We start from the raw sequence: 19,463 nt of genomic DNA, 5'->3' as shown, positions 1-19,463 counted from the left end.
TGGCCTTTGCCCCATTAGGCAACTCTACAAGGTTCCAAACTCCATTACTTTGCATGGAATTCATCTCATCCTTCATGGCATCATACCATAAATTTGACTCTTTATAACTCATGGCTTGATCAAAAGTTTCGGGATCATTTTTAGCTCCAATATTATAGTCAGGTTCTTGCAAATATACAATATAATCACTAGGAATAACTGATTTTCTTACTCTAGTAGACCTCCTTAATGTTGCATCAACATTTTCTTGGGGATGATGTTGTTCAACTGGTTGTTAATCATTTTCAGGAATTTGGTGATCAACATGATTTACTGGATTATCAGCAACAGATTGTGGAATGTCAGTCATGTGTTGTTCATCATCCCTTTGAACTTGAGGGGTATGAATTACAACCAATCTTTCACTTGATGTGAAAGGTTGAGACTCTATATAATAAATTTCAGAACCTATGTCCATCAATTGATCACTCTCACTGATCAAGTCATTTTCAAGAAACTTGGCATTTCTTGATTCCACAATCCTAGTAATATGATATGGACAGTAAAACCTATAACCTTTAGACCTTTCAGCATATCCAATGAAATACACACTAATAGTTCTCGGGTCAAGTTTCTTCTCTTGTTGGTTATATATTTTCACCTCAGACGGACAACCCCAAACACGCATATGTTTCAAAGTCGGTTTTCTACCTTTAAAACAACTCAAAAGTTGTCTTTGGGATAGCCTTGGTTGGAACACGATTTAATATATACACTACCGTCTTTAGTGCTTCAGCCCACAAGGATTTAGAAAGATTGGAGTTGCTAAGCATACTCCGTACCATGTCCAATAATGTTTAGTTCCTTCTTTCTGTCACACCATTTTGATTTGGAGAACCAGACATACTATACTGGGCGACAATAATCCCATGTTCTTGAAGAAAATTTGCAAAAGGACCAGGTGTTTATCCATTCTCAATATATTTGTTATAATATTCTCCACCTCTATCTGATCTCACTAATTTTATTTGCTTGCCACATTGGTTCTCAACTTTAGCCTTAAAGACTTTGAAGACATCCAATGCTTCATTTTTGTTATGAAGCAAATAAACATTCATATATCGTGAATAATCATCTATAAAGGTGATAAAATATTTCTGGCCACGTGCATCCATATCTGGACAACAAATATCAGTATGAATTATTTCTAATATGCTTGAACTTCTGTTAGCACTTTTCTTAGACATGTTAGTTTGCTTACCCTTAATGCAGTCCACACATGTCTTAAAGTCAGCAAAATCTAGAGTATTGAGTACCCTATCTTTCACTAACCTTTTAATCCTACCAATGGAGATATGTCTTAATCTCTGGTGCCATAACATAGAGGAATTCTCATTAATATTACACCTTTTAATACCAGTTTGAACATGCATTGAACTATAAGTGGCATAATTTTATAAACCAAGAAATAAAGACCATCAAATAAGATAGATATCATTCCCAACACATTCAAAATTATAAAATAACTCGAACAATGTGTCTTTAAAATTAAATGAATATCCAAAAGGTACGAGTTTTGAAACAGAAATCAAGTTTTGAGAAAAACTTGGTACATAAAAGGTCCTTTCTAATTTCAAAATAAGTCACTACTTAAAGTTAAAATGAAAGTTCCAATAGCCTCCACAGGTGAGCCTAGTTATTGACTGATAAAATGCTTTGCTCACTTCCCACTGGTTTCCTTAGGTTTTGCATACCCTGTAAAGAATTTGTAATATGGAAAGAAGATCTAGAATCAATCCACAAGGTATTAATATTAACACTAGCTATATTAGATTCTTAATATACTAATGAGATTGATTTACCTTTCTTCTCAAGCCATTTCTAGAATTTGGGGCAATTCTTCTTCATGTGTCATTTCTTCTTACAAAAGAAACACTTTGCCACCTTCTTATTATCAACTTGAGGTGGTATTTTTCCATTCCTCTTCTTATTAGCTTGAGACTTAGTTGTTTTTTTCTTTCCACAAGCAGTTGTCAGCAATGCACTCTCACCCATCTTCATTAGAAGCCTTTCTTCTTCCTGAACACACATGGTCATTAATTCTTTGATAGATCATTTGTCCTTATGTGTGTTGTAGGAAATCTTAAACGACCCATATTCTTGCGAAAGAATGTTCAAAATGAAGTGCACCAGGAAGGACTCAGACATATCAACCTCTAGTTTCTTAAGTTGAGCTGAAATATCTCGCATTTGCATTATGTACTCTCACACACCTTTCTCACTGGTGAGTCGGAGAGAGGAGAACTTCATGATCAGGCTGTTTGCTAAAGCCTTATCTGAAGTGATGAACTGATCATCAATGGCCTTAAGCAAGTCTCGGACTTTTTCATGCTGGTCAACAAAACCACGTATCCCGACTGAGATTTTGGTCTTAATGAACATCATGCTTAGTCGGTTGGATCGCTCCCACCGCTCATATAGCACAACAACAGTTGTGCTACTTTCATCAGTGATTGCAAGTGGTTCGTCTTTCCTTATAGTATAGTCTATGTCCATCCACCCTAATTGTCGAAGAATTCTCTCCTTCCATATCTTATAGTTATCTCCTTTGAGTTTGGGAACATCACATTGAATATCAGAAAAATTAATAGTTTAAGAAGCTGCGAAATTCAAAGGCTTGTGTCAAAATTTGAGGCATATTAATCTTAATTGTATGTTTTGCCAATGTAAACATACCAAAAAATTAAATCTTGTGACATAAAAATTGCTTGTGGGCTAAATTTTTAACTCAATAAGAAATAATTAAACTTTATGATAGAATAATCAAGTTACATACTCAAATTCATGCTTTACAGGTACAACATGAAAATAATTTAATTTTCTATGATAAATATTTACTTTATGATAAAATTGATAAATTATACATACATCATGATTCCTGTGGGTAAACCATGAAAAATAATGTCATTTTATCCCAATTAATTATACATATATAATAAAAAATTCCTGTGGGATAAAATTCATTATATAAAGTACAAATAATCACAACATTATGTTTAATTCCTTATATGATCTTTAAACAACTTAATATATAATTTTAATCAAATTATAAATGTTGTGACTAATCCATAATTAATCAAAATTATAAAGATCACTTAGACATAAAACTTAATCATATGAGAATAAATCATATTATGTATTTCAAGATCAAGATATAATGCAATGATGAATAAAATTCACATATATAATTTCATAATTGAAACATAATATTATGCATTTGATTTCATATATATATGCATAGAATAAAATTTTTCTAGAATATATTCATGAATAAAATAAATCAAAATTTCATAAATTGTAAAGGTAAACAGAATAAGGATATAATATATGGAAAAAAAATATATAAAAAACCTTCAACGATCTAGTGGCTTGTGCATATTCTAGTATCTTGTAAGTCATGAGTTTGAAACCCAATTGAAAATGGACAAGGCAGAGACAACTAAGACTCTGATACCAAATGTTAGACTAAAATTTGTAACCTGTGATGTTACAAACTACAAAGCGAAACATAGGTCATTAACAAAATACGGAAAAACAAAAATCAAAATGTACCTCCAGTCATTGCCACGAAAGAGTTGCCTTGTTTTGGTTCTTCCAAGCTCTCACACTCTCTCTATAGATGGTGTATCAGACGAAATTTGAAGAGGTGAGGTTAGAGACCAAATACATGTGCTATATATAGGCATTCTACTATCAAGAATGCATTTAGTAGTCATTACCACTCATTAGTGGTCATTACCACCCATTAGTAGCCATTCAATATTTGGCTTATCAATTCCAAAACTGATGGAGCATTTTATTTTTCAAATCCTATAGACCAAACTATTACAAGAATCTCGAAGAATAAATTCCAATCAAGCGAACATAAATATTTTACTTCATTCTCAAGTATTCCTAGAATTCAAAGATCACAAAAGAGTATATTTTGGAGTTTACTTGCTTCTCCTAAAAGAATTTAAAAAGTGTCACTAAGTCTATTAGTTACTCACAACAACAAAAAGAACACAATCAATGCCTTCCAATGCCATTGGGAGGATCAACCACGATATTTTTCACAAGATCTAAGCATTTAAAATAAAAAGAACAAGATTATACAATATTCTCAAAAAAATAACCAATATAAATTACCTAAAAATAATAATAGGAGCAACAATAAAAATAAAGAACTACATAAACATTAACCAATGATTATAAATGGTAAAACTCTATTTAACACGGTTAGATAACTTGGATTTGAATTTAAGATATTAAGTTAAAATAAAAAAGATCGTAATTTTTATATATGTAAAAAAATTATATTTTCAACTAATAAAAAATTTAAGACTTTTATGATTGTTATTCTAAAATTCCACAAATTTGTTTTATATGTTAATTTTTTTCATAAGAATCGAGAATAGATACCAAGAAATTTATAACAATTTAAGCATTTGAACTAGATTCCTTATATTATAATTTATGGTTGAATAATAATATAAAAACTCATTATAATATCTAAATTTTTTATAAACATAAATAAAATTTAGATTTTTATAAATAAAATTAATCCAAATCAAACCAAAGACTTGATAGGAATCTTATTTATTTTGTTTCCTCTATGCAGTTAATATAAGCACTAGTTGTTGTAATGGAGGAGCACTTGATTGATGTTGAAGGACACTAATCATGTGAGTATGGAAAATATGTCTCTGTCTTTCTATCTATGACTTGAAATCAATCATACCATATGAAAATTTTTAACCAGAATATAGAAGCCATTTGCTGGAATATTACTATAATTTTGCCTATACATGTCCATTTTTGTAGAATCTTGTTGTCTTGTTGGTTTCCTTATTGGAATCCAACATTATTTCTAGCCAATTTGCTTTATTTTTTTTGTCAATAATGTTAATAAGGTTGATAATGTTTAATAATTGATGAATGACAATATGGGATCATAACGAGTTGGGTCATGTTGAGGGAAAAATAACCAAAACTGCTCTAATATTGGGGGTTTTTATTTTCACCCCTTGTTTTGTTAAGTTAACACTCTATCTTTACTGTTGTTTTTTATTGAGACAAATACACAACATACAAAACAAAAACATGTTTCTGTTTGGTATTGTGAATTCCCCTTTCACCAATTTCAACATATATAAACCTACATCAATACCATTACGAACATGAGTACAAAATAAGTCTAACATAACATATAACAATACAAATATAATATAGTAAAATAATTTTAGTCGCTAGACAAACTCATTTGACTAAGACTCTTTTCTTGGTTGAGTCAAGTTGGTAATGGCCCCATCATTCTAGATAGTGGATGGCTCTATTTGCCTCAAGCATGCCATTATATTGTCAATGAATCTTGGTTGATGTAAGGAGGCTATGATCTTGTCTTTGAATTTGACGAGCTTAACATATAACTCCGTAGGCCAAGGCTAGCATATTAGGCAAACATATAGAACATCTTTGATACAACATCATTGTCTTTAAATTCCAGGGCTATGTATTTAACACTACCATACCCTATAGATACAGGGTGTGCATAGTGAATAACAATCATCCTTTGGGTACCTCAATCTCTAATCTTATCATGATTTTTTTTCTTAAGTAACATCAAGTGTGATGCCTTCATTTATCCAAAATGATTTTGGTCCATTAAGGGTTTTGGTCATTTGACCATTGCAATACACAAAAACATGTGTCGAATTCATACTCATATAAAAGAATATATGTTGAGTGAAGGAAGGGTTTTGGTGAAAATGTTAATGAATGAAGTGGGTGATGGATGCTTTAAAAAACTTCTATTTATACAAACATGAGTGTTGGAGAAGTGAACAATTGAGATTTTACTGATAGAATGAACAATCTAGATCACCTCGATTCAAATGCATGCAATGTTCAGGCGCCAATGCATAATTATGTCCTTTGCTATTGGAGAAGTGAACAACTAAGATTGCAACAACCTAATGAATGATCCAAATTGCCTTTATTCAGACGTGTGCACTGTTCACACACCAATGCATCATTTTTTCCTTTATTCTTTGTGTTGGAGTACAAGTGTGAGGTAAAGTCTCACATCGTGTAGGAATGGGAACGTTGAACACCATATAAGGGAAGGAAAGACCCAGAAACCTGAGCCTTAAGGTTTTGGGTTAAAGTGTGGTGTCAAGTTTACTTATGTGGTTGCTCATGGTCCATTGGTGTAAATCTCCATAGTGTTTACACCCCTTAGTTGCACAACAATTGGTATCAGAGCCTGGTTCGACTTGGTAACCAATTCGGATGAGTAAGATGGCGATAGTGGATCCTTGGCCTGGGGATCCCTTATATCGAAAGTCTTCCTAGCGGTGGGTCCAAGCAACGTGTCCGGTGGATGGAGCAGCGATGCAAGTATCTAGAGCATGTGGACTCTAATGGCCACCATGGAAATACTCGTGGATGAAAATGATTTTCGCTCGAGGGGAGGCTACAATGTGGATGAAACTTACACTTAAGGGGGGAGATTGTTGGAGTACAAGTATGAGGTGAAGTCTCACATTGAATAAAAATAAAAAAGTTGAGCACCATATAAGTGAAGAGAAGACTCATAAATCTGAACCTTAAGGTTTTGGGTTAAGGTGTAGTGTCAGGTTCACTTATTTGGTTGCTCATGGTCCATCGGTGTAAATATTTTCAATATTCTCATGTGTCAATGCATTGTTATGTACTTTGTACTTAGTGTTAGAAACACTACTAGAAAATAAGATTTTTACATTGGTTATTTAATAACCGATGTTGAAAGTAATATCGTTAACATCGGCTTTTCAAAACCGATGTTAACTAATAAATACAATATCAGTTATTTAAATAGCCGATGTTAGATGATAAGAATTATGAAAAAAGAAAGTTATAAATCTACATATCAACATCGGTCTTTTAAAATCGATGTTAACTGTCACTATCAACATCGATTTTTTAAAAAATCGATGTTGTTAATGCTAGTTAACATCGATTTTTTAAAAAATCGATGTTATTTTAGAACTTTTTTTTAATATGTTGTCTGTTTGCACCTTCTCCATTCAGTTTGCACCTTCTCAGATTGTGAAAGCTTGGCTAAAATTTCTTCCTTTTCATTCCTTGATACATCTGCTCTGTGATCTGCTTCCTAGAAATAGCAATAACCAATCAATCTACAGCTTACTAAATTAGGAATGTCCAAAAGTTAATTTCTTATCCTTATTATTAGACCAATATACTTGAGCAAAAGTTTTGGGAACAATGTCAGATAAGATCAAATGCATATAATAAATATAATAACGTTAAAAAAGATAGAGCCATAACAATTTCTTATCCTTACTATATTGGAAAAGATACAGCCGTAACAATTCTAACGACTTTCTATATCTTTAAAAAATTGATTGCATGTTAAAATAAATATAATAAATTTTGAGTATATAAATTTAAAAAGTTTATCTAAGTATTATTACAAATAATTAACACAAGCATATAACCTTTCCACAAAAAGATGTTTAATTGAGAACATCTACCAGTGGCAACATATAAATACAATAAATAATAAATTATCCCAACAAAAACGATCATAAAGCAATATTTTTTTACCTAATTCAATTTTTCCCAGACTAGATCAGGCTGATTTATGTAACCTTGGTCCTTGGCTAGAAGATAGAGCTCACCCTCAAACTGTGAATAAAGAGAAAATAATTTTAGTACGAACACTCTACAAGGTAGAACATTTTTTTCTCGATGACAAAAAGGTACTACCGGTTGCACTTGATATCAATAATCTAAATGACCAAACAAATTAAAATAATTTCTATGATTTTTTTTATAGCTATACAAATCAATTTTTCGTTTGATTTACACGTTTTTTAAGTACATGTGATTTACTACTATCTTAATAACATATTATCTCACTCATTATTTTTTAATTTAGTCTCATAATTTTATAAATTTAATATGTTAACAAATATACTATTGTGCTAGTTGCACTCTGCTTTTATTAGACATGCACATGCGGACGAAATTTAATAGAGATTGAGTGCCATATATGCGAGTGTTGGTTGAGTCCTATCATTGGGTAGGATATGCTCTATTGTATGTGTATATATTTCTATATTTCCAACTCACTACAAGAGAAAGCATATACACTTTTTTAAAACGAAAATTAAATTGTTAGTATAGACATTAGATCTATACTGATAGAAAAATCTTACTATAAAATTTATATTAACGAAGATAATTCAAATGATAAATAATTAATAAATAATTTTTTTGTTAGTGATGTGAATGTCAATGTTTGATTAAAAAGGCCGATAATAACACGGAAAAAAAATTAAAAACGATTAATGTCAATCCAATTATGTCAAGGTTTCTTAATTGTTTTAGAAAAAGTTGTTTCTACATTAAAATGTACTGCAGGTAGCCACTATGGGACATTTCATCACTTTTTTATGCATGAAGGGATGTGGAAATGTCACCATTTCACATGGACTTCCAAGAAATTTGACAGTCCTTGGAATGTGCCGCGTGGGACCATGTTTCTACACTAAAACCCAGGATTACCAGAATAGTAGACAACCACAAAACAATTAAAAAGACCAAAATGTACTTAATAAAAATTGCTCTTGCAGGCAAAGTTACAAACCTGATTAACAACATATGATCTTTTAGGAGCATTGTCAGTATGCTCCAAGCCAAGATACTGCTCCCAAGCACCATAAACATCTCTCCTCTATCACAAAAGAATATCAAAGAACCTTTTCTACATGTAAAAAATGAGCACAAGGCATATTTCAAAAATTAAGGTGAAAAATCATATACTGAGGAAAAGACAAGGTGAAAAAGCATATTTCAAATATATGTATTTCTAAAATATGTTTCTTATCTTGCAATTAAAAAAATTCTCTAATTATTTCATTATACTTTTCCTTATGTGATTTATAAGAAAGAGAAGAGAAAGAGAGACTTCACATAAAAATTTATAAAAGTAAGAGATTGAGAAAGTAATTGGGTAAGAGAGCATGAAATAATTAACTTGCTATTTTAAAATATGAATTATAAATAAAAACCTAAGATGCTCAGCAAGGAGGCATGTATTTGTGTTCGAGTCATCTCCACCAATAACAACAAGGTCATCCAAGTCTAGCTTCTTCACTGTTTCTTCAATTTTTTTAAACTGTACATGTAAAATAAATTACTCCCCATACTTGAAGAAGATGTGTAACAGTACAAGAGTTCATATGATCAATCTTTATAGCAAATCTGCAGAGAAATACACTAACTGCTTTGGAGTTTCAATTGTCATTTATCCAACACACTAATTGAATTTATTGCTAATTGAATTTGCAGAGAAATACACCAACCTGCTCTGGAGAAATACGCCAATCTTATTTGGCTCCACAAATTCAATTTCAAATTCAAGTGAAATTTGAATAGAAATTCAAATTTTCCTCCAATTTTGTGTGACACTTAGGTTATAAATAGAGGTCATGTGTGTACATTTTTTTAACTTTGATCATTTGAGAATTACACTATAAAGTTCAGACTTCATTGGAGGCACAAAATTTCGTGTCCCTTCTCTCCCTCTCCCTCCACTCATCTTTTCCTACCTTCAAGCTTTTATCCATGACTTCCTATGGTGGTGAACTTCTTCTTGACTCATCTTCTCCTTGAAGTGGCGTCTCCCATCATCTTTCCTTCTTCTCCATTCTGCTGCCATGATCTTCAAGAGTAAAGGATTCCATTGATGAAGAAGATCCAAGGCCTACAAGCTCCACATGGAGCTACATCAGTTTTCAAACATTGATGAAGAAGATCCAAGATCCAAGTGCTCAACAACATCAGTTTTCAAATAACCGATGTTAATAGGACGATGTTAAAACTTATTTTTTTTAGTAGTGAAATAAAGAAGAAATTAGACAACCAAGATTTGAAAAATCAAAATAATAAAAAAAATCCAAAGAAAATAAGAAAGAACCAAAAGTCAAAGAAAATATAAATAAAATAGTCAGACAATAAGTTTATAATATGAAACAATAAGTTTATAATACAAATAGTGAAACCCTAAACAAGATACAAAATGTCTAAAAATCATAAAAACATTGTTGGTAGGTCTTCCAAACACTATTGGTAGGTCTTCGTCCTCCTTCAATGTGTACACCTTATCGAAGTGTTTGCTTGTGCAAGTGTTAATGTGTCCTATATATGTGATGCTATAGGCATTAGTGCCTTTTAGGATTCATCCCCAAATCAAGGCATGGCTACATGTTCTTCAAACAATGAAAAGAAAAAAACAATTAATTAACATGATGATCATTTAACACATAAGGGGTCATAGATATGGATAATTACTTGACAACCACAAGACTCACTGGATGAAGACTTTGTCTGACTTCCTCCAAGCTATTTCCTGAGTACTTGAGGAGGGCCTCATTGTGGATCTTTTGCTTCCAGGGCAATTGGGTGTAAGTGAGAAACATGGTGGAACCAATTCAAGTACCTATCCACAAATGCCCATAGAGAACCTTCAGGAACAAGCACTTCTTTACCAACAAAGTTGATAATATAGGCCTCCCACTCAACCCTTCATTTATCACATACCTTAGTGACCAGTGGGATAACCATCGAGAGACAAGCAAAAATTTACTAGAAGAAAATTCTAACAAACCTTTGGTGCAACTCAATATCAAAACCTAATGTTTTACCAAGATTTACACAATGGTATGTTTGGACTTATGCACTTAAGACGAAAAGCATAATGGAGCCTCACAAACAATAGAAGAAAAATAAAGATATACTAAGAAAAACAAAAAGAATATGAGAATAATGATAGGAAGAGAAAACATTTCTTGGAGTGTCTCAATATTCAAGTTGTCAATCTCTTATATAATGTTCCTAGCACTACTAGAAAAACACTTTTCTACAACGCAGATTTTATGATGGTTGTATAATAATCGATGTCGTAAATAAAGCGGTGATATTTTTGTAAATAATTAGAAAATTTTAAAGACAGGTTTGAAAATGCATTACGACATCGGTTCCTGTAGAACTAACATAGAATGAGAAAGGGAATACATTACGACATAGAATGAGAAAGGGAATACATTACGACATCGGTTCTTATAGAACCTGAGTCCTAGCTAGCCTTATTTTAATCGCTCTTTCTTACTTTTGCAAATTAAAACCCTAAAGTTCTAATGCGAACCAGCCCCATTTCTCTATTCACCAAACTCCAGCAATGAGACTGCCTGATTCCAGCGACTTTGGCCCTCACCTTCGCGAGCACCTCCGGGTGCGATTCGAGCAATGCCACCGCCCATAGAAGCGACGAAGTGGACGCGTCCTGCGCCATGAAGAGGAAGTCGAAGAGGTATCCACCGATCTCAGCGTCGATGGAGAACGACGACGACGTGTCTCCAGAAATGGATTGCGGAAGAAGAAGTGACACTGAAAGCTGGAGTACTCAAGCATGGGGTTCGAGCCTAAGTTCTTACTGAAAAAGATGGATCACTGAAAGCTATGGAAGAAGAAGCGAACCCAACCCTCTTATTTTGTTTTTGTTTTTGTCTTTTTTGGTTTTCTACAATTTTAGAACCCAACCCTCTTATTTCTGTTATTTCAGAGCCGCTTTGCTGATGCTTTTATCCGAGAGCTTGCCGAAGTGACCATACCACCTGAAAGAATATATGGCCTTGGAACTGGGTTAGTATTTGATATATTTTACCAAAATAATACCGTGGAATATTTATGTTATGTCTATTTTCTTTTTCTTGCTTTATTTTGATAAAAATATTATTTTTCCTGGACTATCTTTAACTTTACTTACAGTCCTAACGTAGAAGTTTTGAAGTAGCTTCAGAAAAAGCTAGAGCACCAAGGACTGACACTGCAGTAAGATACTGCTTTAGCTGTAAATAATGGAATTCTAGTTATAGCTCTGAAAATTAATAAAATTCTGCTCTTGCTTGTTAATATAGTTCACAATAAATTAACTCCAGTTAATCTTAACCAGCTTTGTTGAGGATCGGCTAGCTACCTTAAAAAATGTCATCAAAGAGCCTGAGTTAGACCAATGGAATTTGTATCTAGGTAGTTCTCTGTACCTGTTTATGATTTATGCACCATCCCTCATTTTGTCCTAGTTCCCATGTTGTCATTATTGTGTTTGTTTCCCTAATGTTTAGTATAATTGATAAGGTTGATTGTTTGGATCAGGTAATTGGGGTTACAACACCCAGAAAGAAAGAGAGGAAGTTGCTGCTATCCCCAGAATTCATGTTCTTGAGCTCTCCGACTTCAGCAAGAAGTTGAAATAGGGGTCTTCATTGGATTGCCAATTGTTAATCGTTGAACCAAATATTTTTCTTCCAACTCATTTATAAACAATAAGCGAACACAATCTTTCTACTAAGAAATTCTCTCCTTTTCGTCTTGTTAAAATGCAATAATTGGGTCGAGAGCTTTGTTGTCTTAACTAGACCTGCCCAACTTGAACTTGAATAAGATGGTTCAAACCCATAAGTTACAGTAATTTGTACTCTCTTAGAGGAAACGAAAATTGGTGAAATTCTTGGGAAGTGTCTGACAAATTCCTTACCGATGTTCATAGTCAAAAGGTTCCTTTAGGTATAAGTACATCTGCAAAATCAACTATTTGTAGAACCAAGTAGTATATTTTGTCTCTCATTCTCTCATAAGCTGAAAATTTTGAAAACTACATACTGTTAAAATATGGTCTATGAAGGGTGATATATTTAGTTTTATGGTTGTTGCACTGATGTTATCTGACTATGATTTATTTTACTGTTTATGTATTTTGCTAACTCTGTCCAATATACCAATTAGAGTGATAACATGGACGCTACCAGTAACAACCATTGTTTTTGTAGTTTCTTGTGTGGAGCATGATGCCTCATCCTGTTTATGCATTGAGTCGATTAAAATGTGCATGAACCAAAATATTTATGCATGTGACTTTTTTTTCAGTGGATAAATTGTATTATTGTCCTTTTCATTTTAATCCATCATGTCCCTTATGTTACTGCAGAGTTTTGGACATGTAGAAAAATCATCCACATGGACAGATCCTTCTTCTAAGTTTCCAACAAAATTTGTCCAGTTTCCTGTAAGCAACAGTTCATTTTTGGTACATATCATTGATCTTTTCTAATTTCTAATTCTAGTGATACCTAATTTCTGGTATACAATGCTTCAGTGAATATAAATTATGTTGACTCTAATAGGTGGTTGGTTGATTTTATCCTCTCAAAGGTGAGTGATTCCTCAGTATCAGTCTACTACCTGGTGGAAATTAAATGTTAGGTTTGTTGTAGAAATACTATGCTCCAATGGTATCAGCTTGATGGATCTCTTGTAAAATTGGTAGCTTCTAATACTATTTCACTAAAACAGTAAATTAATTATAAAAAATTTGTATGGTATAACTTTGGTGCTTAGTTCATGTGTTTAAAGGCTTCCTTTGGTAGAAAAACAGAGGTAGCTTTGTTGTGTTCATGTTTATATGCTTTTCCTTTAATAAAGTTTCTTTTACACAAAAAAGCTTTAATAATTGGGAGATGAAAGGTTTTAAAAGTTTTTTGGGCAAGTCCTCCATTTTGGGAACTTGACATTGAATCGTAAGTATCAAATTTTTCAATTTGAGTTTACTCTGATTCGTAAAGTTACTTGACATTGAATCATCAAGTTTTCTTGTGACTTCCATTTCAATATAGTTGCAGTAGGTACGAATGCATTTTTTTTCTTCATTTTTTTTACATTTATTATTTTCTCTAGTAAATAAATAAAAGTCAAACCATGATACTTAAATAAATAAATATGAAATATTTATTTAAAGTAAAGTCAAACCTTGAGCCATGCATGTGTTACAAGCACAAAGGACCAAACGAGTAGGTTCACCTTTTAAAAATGGGTCAAGTCACCAGTTCATACAATTTAGAGAAGTGAATTATTAGAAAATTCGTATAAATTAGCTTGAAAATATCTTTTGAAATAAATGAGAGTTTAGCATTTGCGGATTATTAGGGTCAAGTCACCAAGGTGGCTGTGGCAGCAGCATATGCATGTGGCTCATTCTCAAGAAGAAAGGCTTTGGTGGATCCAGTTTCCATTGACAACTCTTGTAGTCTATCATTTTGGTGGATGCAGCATATGCCACTGTACACTTCCACTTCCCCCCCCCCCCCCCCCCCCTTTTTTCTGAACACTATGCATTTCTTTCTTATTTGGGTGTTTATCATTTTGGAGAAAGATGCAAACTTTATCTGCATTTAAATTAGAATGGCCTGCAATTTTTGCCAAATTGGTTTTCTTTCCCATCTCTCAAAATTGATGTCCAATTGAAGGACCCTTTTCATTCATGGGTGCGAAATTTTGGATTTGAGAATGCTCCTTCCTATTTGGTTTTCTCTAATAATACTTTTGATGATAGGGATTAGGTAGGTAGTGACTTGGATTAGCTATGAATTTGTTGTGGTTATTGATGTCATTGTTGTTTTGTGTTTATTTATAGGCCTCAAATTCCTCATTTTTGTCCCCATCAACAACAAAAAATTCCTCAGAGGAGGTAATGGAAGAAACATATTCTGGTATCACTACCAACATCAACAACGAGCTTCATAGTAAGGTAATCACTTTTAGCTTCTTAAAACACCACAAGACTTTTTATTTTTCTAGGCTGGTAAATTAATTAATTTATAATTATTACATTTGTGATTCTACAGAGGTAGGTAACTTGGTGATGTATTAATATTAATATTTTTAAATTTTAATAAATCCATAGGTTTAGGATTAAAGTAACTCTTCTATTCTAGCTACTTCACATCACATTCCCTGCTAAAAGTATATCTGAGCTATTATTTTTCACATTTTGGTACTTAATTCTTTCTCGATTTTTTTTTTATCGTTGCTTTCTATTATTACTTTCAAATACTTTGGAATCCAATGGGCTTCAAAGTTTGACCTTATGGAACATTTTTCTTTTTTTTATTGCTTTTTTTTTTAAAAAAAAATTGATGCTAAATTTTTCTTTATAACTACCTACCTTTGTCTTTATTATTTTCCTTGTCCTGTGATTTGGCATGTGAATACCCCTGCACATGGCACATTAGTGAAGCCGATAATCAATTCATTAAATGCAGACCCCACGTTGGGAAGTTTCACCTGCCACAACATGCATGATCATACTTTTCCTTCTATTGTGGTGAAAATCTCTCTGGACAAATTGTATATGGCTATACACATGTCCTTTAGCCAGCAGCTTCCTAATGAAGGGAATTAACTTATGTAATGCACACAATCCATTAAGTGTGGAATCTCATTTTTTTTTATTTCCATCTAATTGCTTTTTCTTATTTTTTTTCTTCCATTCAACAGGCCAATGATTTCTTTAATTGCCAATTGTCATAATGACACAATGTTGCCAAGCATATACTGCAACTCTGCAAGGCAAGCATACGTACGTATGACTATGTATTAAAAAATAATTAGAAATATGTTTAAAAGGAAACTTCCAGGTTTTAATTCTTGTTCAACTAGTAAAATTAGAAAAAATAGGTTATGAATTGAGCTTAAATTTATTAACTTTTACAAACAAACAAAAATAAGAAACAAAGGTGCTCAGACTAGGTATAAATTATTGATAGTGTAATAATTTTAGACTGTTAATCAATTATAAATTATAATATGTCATAAATTTAAGCATATCAATTATGATTTTTTAATTAGATTATAGTGAATTTCTTTTAAACAAATAGTACATGTTCATTAAACTAAAAAAATGTCATTTAAAATAATTTTGTTTAAAGTCAATATAGAAAAACTAAAAATTACAAGTAAATATTTTAAATGGCACCAATTTTTTATTAGTTTGACAAAAATGAAACACAATTTAGGAATAGATAATTTGAATCTATCTCAAAGACCTTTTATATTACTGAATAAATTAAAATTCCATGCATTTCTTGCGAAAATACCTAGTGGGCCAGACCCATATGTACAAACATACTCCAACTCACTGTCAATGAAAAGTTCCCTAGCAAAATATATAGAAATAGAGCCTCTTTGGATGTAATACTAAAATATCTTTTTGACAGTTTTTGGGAGTTTTTTTTTATCGAAAAAAGTTTTATATTTTGAGTAAAAAATCTCTCAAAAGCACTTATAGCTTAGTCAATATACTATTATTATTTTACAATTGTTCCAAGTTGAATTCTTTTTCGCATTAAATTATTAGAGCCATTATTAGGGCAATACACTTCTCAAAGATTGTGAAGGGGGGACACTACTGTTAATAACTAAATAGTTTTATTCTTCTCTTGGCCTAAATCTACATTCTAATTGTTTTCTTGATAACTTATTGTTCACTCTTGGAATTACTGACTTTTCCATTAACATTTTATCAGCCAAAGCCCAGGATTGATTATACTCTGAAAGCTATTGGTGGAAGTTTAACGGCTATTCCTGGAATCTCGGATATGATTGATGTGAGTTATTTGTTTTATGTACATCTTTCCCTTGGACAAATTTTGAAGTAGCATTTCTAACTCTAATATTTACCCACCATTTCATAGGATACTGTGAACTCAATTGTTACTCACATGCTCCAATGGCCTCATAGGATTGTGGTTCAACTTGGTGGCATTCCTATTGATACCAGGTAAATATTAAATATTAATCTTCTGGAAGTTTTTGCTTTTGTTTTTATTCTTTCTGATTGCAGATAAAAACTTGACTAGATATGTTGTTATATCCTTTTAACAAAATTTTACATTTGAGTTTGAAATTTGTGTAACAAACAAAACATCAATATAGCCTTATCCCACGAGGTTGACTACCATTGGGTTTGCTTAAAAAACCAAATTCCCAAGGATACTTTTCCATGATATTCTTTTTAATTTAATAATTTTCTCCAATGTCCTTCTTTGTCTCAATACCTTTTAATAAGGCTACAAACCTTGTGATCTACTCTCCTCACCGATAGTTTCAGTAGCCCTTCTTTGCATATATCCAAACCACATTGCCATGTATACAATCATTCTATATCATGTCCTTTCCTGTTGATTCACATATTCATCTTAACATTCGCATTTCTGCTACTTCTATATTTTTATCCTGTTCTTTCTTTAAAGCCCAACATTCACTACCATAGGGTTAAAAAAGAAAAAACTAGGAATGTCAATTTCAATGTTAATGCTCAATTATGTTTACAGTCAAACTACATAACCAACATCATTTTTTTCTTGCAGTGAATTGGAGCTTAAATCCCAGGGAAAACTTGCACTGACTGTAGTGAAAGCAACTGCTTTAAAGAATATGGAAATGATTGGAAAGTCAGATCCTTATGTAGTTGTGCATATTCGACCATTATTTAAGTATAAAACCAAGGTTATTGATAACAACCTGAATCCTATTTGGAATGAGAAATTTAAGTTGATTGCAGAAGACAAGGAGACCCAATTACTCATTCTTAGGTTTCCCTACTAATACTTTGCCTCCTTTTTATGCTGCTCTCTTCTGCCTCCTTTCTGTGGGATATGCTATGACATTTTTGATTTCATAAATATGTGCCCTTCAATTATGCTAATTACTTTTTGAAAATTTTATTTTCATATGTTTAATATATATAAAGATGAAAATCTGGTTAATTGATGATTACCTACTTGTGATTTTGATATTAGTGTAAGATGATTAGAAGCATATTGCATCTTCCCAAGTATGATTACTTTTGTTTCACAACTCGAATGATTTAAGTCTCCTAATTCTGATTCTAGACCATTCTCTTTTTGAAAGTAGATTTTCCTTGCAACACTAAAAATTTCTGTTAGTATATTTTGCTTCAAGTCACAAAATTTTTGGATCTGCCACTGGTGGCAGTTCTATAATCTCTGGTGGTATATATTAGAATCTCTACTTTATTACTAACTCAAATGGCAGGTTTCCTATGCATGTCATTTCTTGAAAATTTGGTCATAGTTTCTTTAATATTGACTAGAGGTTTTGTGTTTTTATTTAACTTAGTTCAAACCAAGGGTTTCATCCACCTTTACACGCTATTATAGTGGTTAATGTATTGATTTGAAATCCAATGTTTTTTCTCCCTATAACTCAACATAAACTGTTTCTACACCTTGATTGATGTAAGAGTTAGCATAAATGATGTTCATTACTCTCCAAACAGGTTCTTGATAAAGACATTGGGCAAGATAAGCGATTGGGAATAGCACAGTTACCCCTTATTGGTCTAGAAATACAAACTGAAAAGGAGATCGAATTGAGGCTACTGCCCTCACTTGATACACTTAAGGTGAAAGATAAGAAAGATTGAGGAACCTTAACAATGAAGGTATATGTAATGATCTATTTGTACGATATACATAGATATAGTCATATAGATGTAAACTAAGAAAAAGAGAATATGAAGTTTTCTTTTTCCTCTTCCCTTCAGGTTTTAAGATCTTACTATCATTTGGATAATTTCTCCTATTTGTTGGTTGGTCACTTATAGCCCTCTTAGTTGATTTGAAATCTTAACCATGCTGCAATTTCAGGTCATGTATTATCAATTTAACAAGGAAGGCAGCTGGTTGCGCTAGAAGCAGAAAAGAAGATACTAGAAGAAAGGAAGAAACTGAAAGAAGCGGGAGTGATAGGATGCACAATGGATGTACTAGATGGAGCAGTATCAGTGGTAGGGTCTGGTGTTGGACTGGTTTGGTGAATTATTCTGCATAGCCATATTTGTTTTTATCAAATAGCCCTTGATTTGTGTTTTTTTTTGTTTTGTTTTTTGTACCAAATATAAAATAATTCTAGAAAGTATTGCAAGAGGCTCTGTGATTTCATTTCGCTATTTGTTTCTTATCTCCTATAGGAATGGAACATATTTTAATCATTCTTTGAATTGAGATGCTCATGTTTTTATAAATATCATAAAGTTGATGATGAGAAATATTCTATTTTAGATTAGCAAGCATTATTTTAGTCAGGCAGACATGCACTCTAACATCATTTGGTATATGCTTCTACATATCTTTACCAAGAGGATTGGGTGCAGGGTAATGCTAGAAAATGAAAAAAAAAGTGGCATTATTAGATTCTCTTAAAAATATAGTATTCATGACCATCTATCTTAATGGGTTATGGTGTTTATTCTACACTGGAGTACTTTCTAAGACGGTCGTTAGTCAACAATCGTCGTAAAAAGTTAGACTTTTCTACGACGGTTGTCTTATAACCATCATAGAAAGTTTGACTTTTTTACGATCTTGGCTATAACGACGGTTTGTAACTGTCGTTAAATACATCTTTTAACCGTTTAAATATCTTGTTTGCAGTAGCGTAGATTTTCCCCATCGACAAAGGTTAAAAATAACTTTTAATTATTAAATTAATTTCAATTGATGATTATAATTTTGTTTGAA

The 19,463-nt window shown here is 32.2% G+C and overlaps 1 protein-coding gene across 21 annotated transcripts; it reads left to right on the top strand.

The window, feature by feature from the left end:
* The first annotated feature begins 11,158 nt into the window (after window positions 1-11,158).
* On the top strand, window positions 11,159-18,943 carry LOC100795666 (calcium-dependent lipid-binding protein). 21 transcript variants are annotated; one of them, XM_041015103.1, is made up of 12 exons: window positions 11,168-11,727; window positions 11,854-11,916; window positions 12,038-12,114; window positions 12,241-13,150; window positions 14,555-14,668; window positions 15,183-15,327; window positions 15,418-15,499; window positions 16,446-16,526; window positions 16,614-16,699; window positions 17,289-17,427; window positions 18,221-18,385; window positions 18,591-18,943. In XM_041015103.1, coding segments are annotated over exons 6-11 (537 nt in total). In that variant the 5' UTR covers window positions 11,168-11,727; window positions 11,854-11,916; window positions 12,038-12,114; window positions 12,241-13,150; window positions 14,555-14,668; window positions 15,183-15,325; the 3' UTR covers window positions 18,368-18,385; window positions 18,591-18,943. The 21 variants fall into 21 exon arrangements, 16 of the variants coding, with proteins under 16 accessions (XP_040871037.1, XP_040871027.1, XP_040871025.1 ...); XM_041015093.1 differs by having other exon boundaries at window positions 11,169-11,727; window positions 15,153-15,327; XM_041015091.1 differs by having other exon boundaries at window positions 11,169-11,727; window positions 12,241-13,171.
* Window positions 18,944-19,463: the final 520 nt, after the last annotated feature.

The sequence above is a fragment of the Glycine max genome, chromosome 4 (assembly GCF_000004515.6).
Source record: "Glycine max cultivar Williams 82 chromosome 4, Glycine_max_v4.0, whole genome shotgun sequence".
Lineage (NCBI taxonomy): Eukaryota > Viridiplantae > Streptophyta > Magnoliopsida > Fabales > Fabaceae > Glycine > Glycine max.
Note: the sequence above shows the minus strand (reverse complement) of the source record. Positions and strands in the feature narration are given on the sequence as shown.

Bases quoted from the DNA above. Each gene is read 5' to 3' on its own strand.
- LOC100795666 (XM_041015103.1), top strand. The intron at 15,500-16,445 runs GTACGTATGACT...ACATTTTATCAG, and splicing joins ACTCTGCAAGGCAAGCATAC to CCAAAGCCCAGGATTGATTA. The intron at 16,700-17,288 runs GTAAATATTAAA...TTTTTCTTGCAG, and splicing joins GGCATTCCTATTGATACCAG to TGAATTGGAGCTTAAATCCC.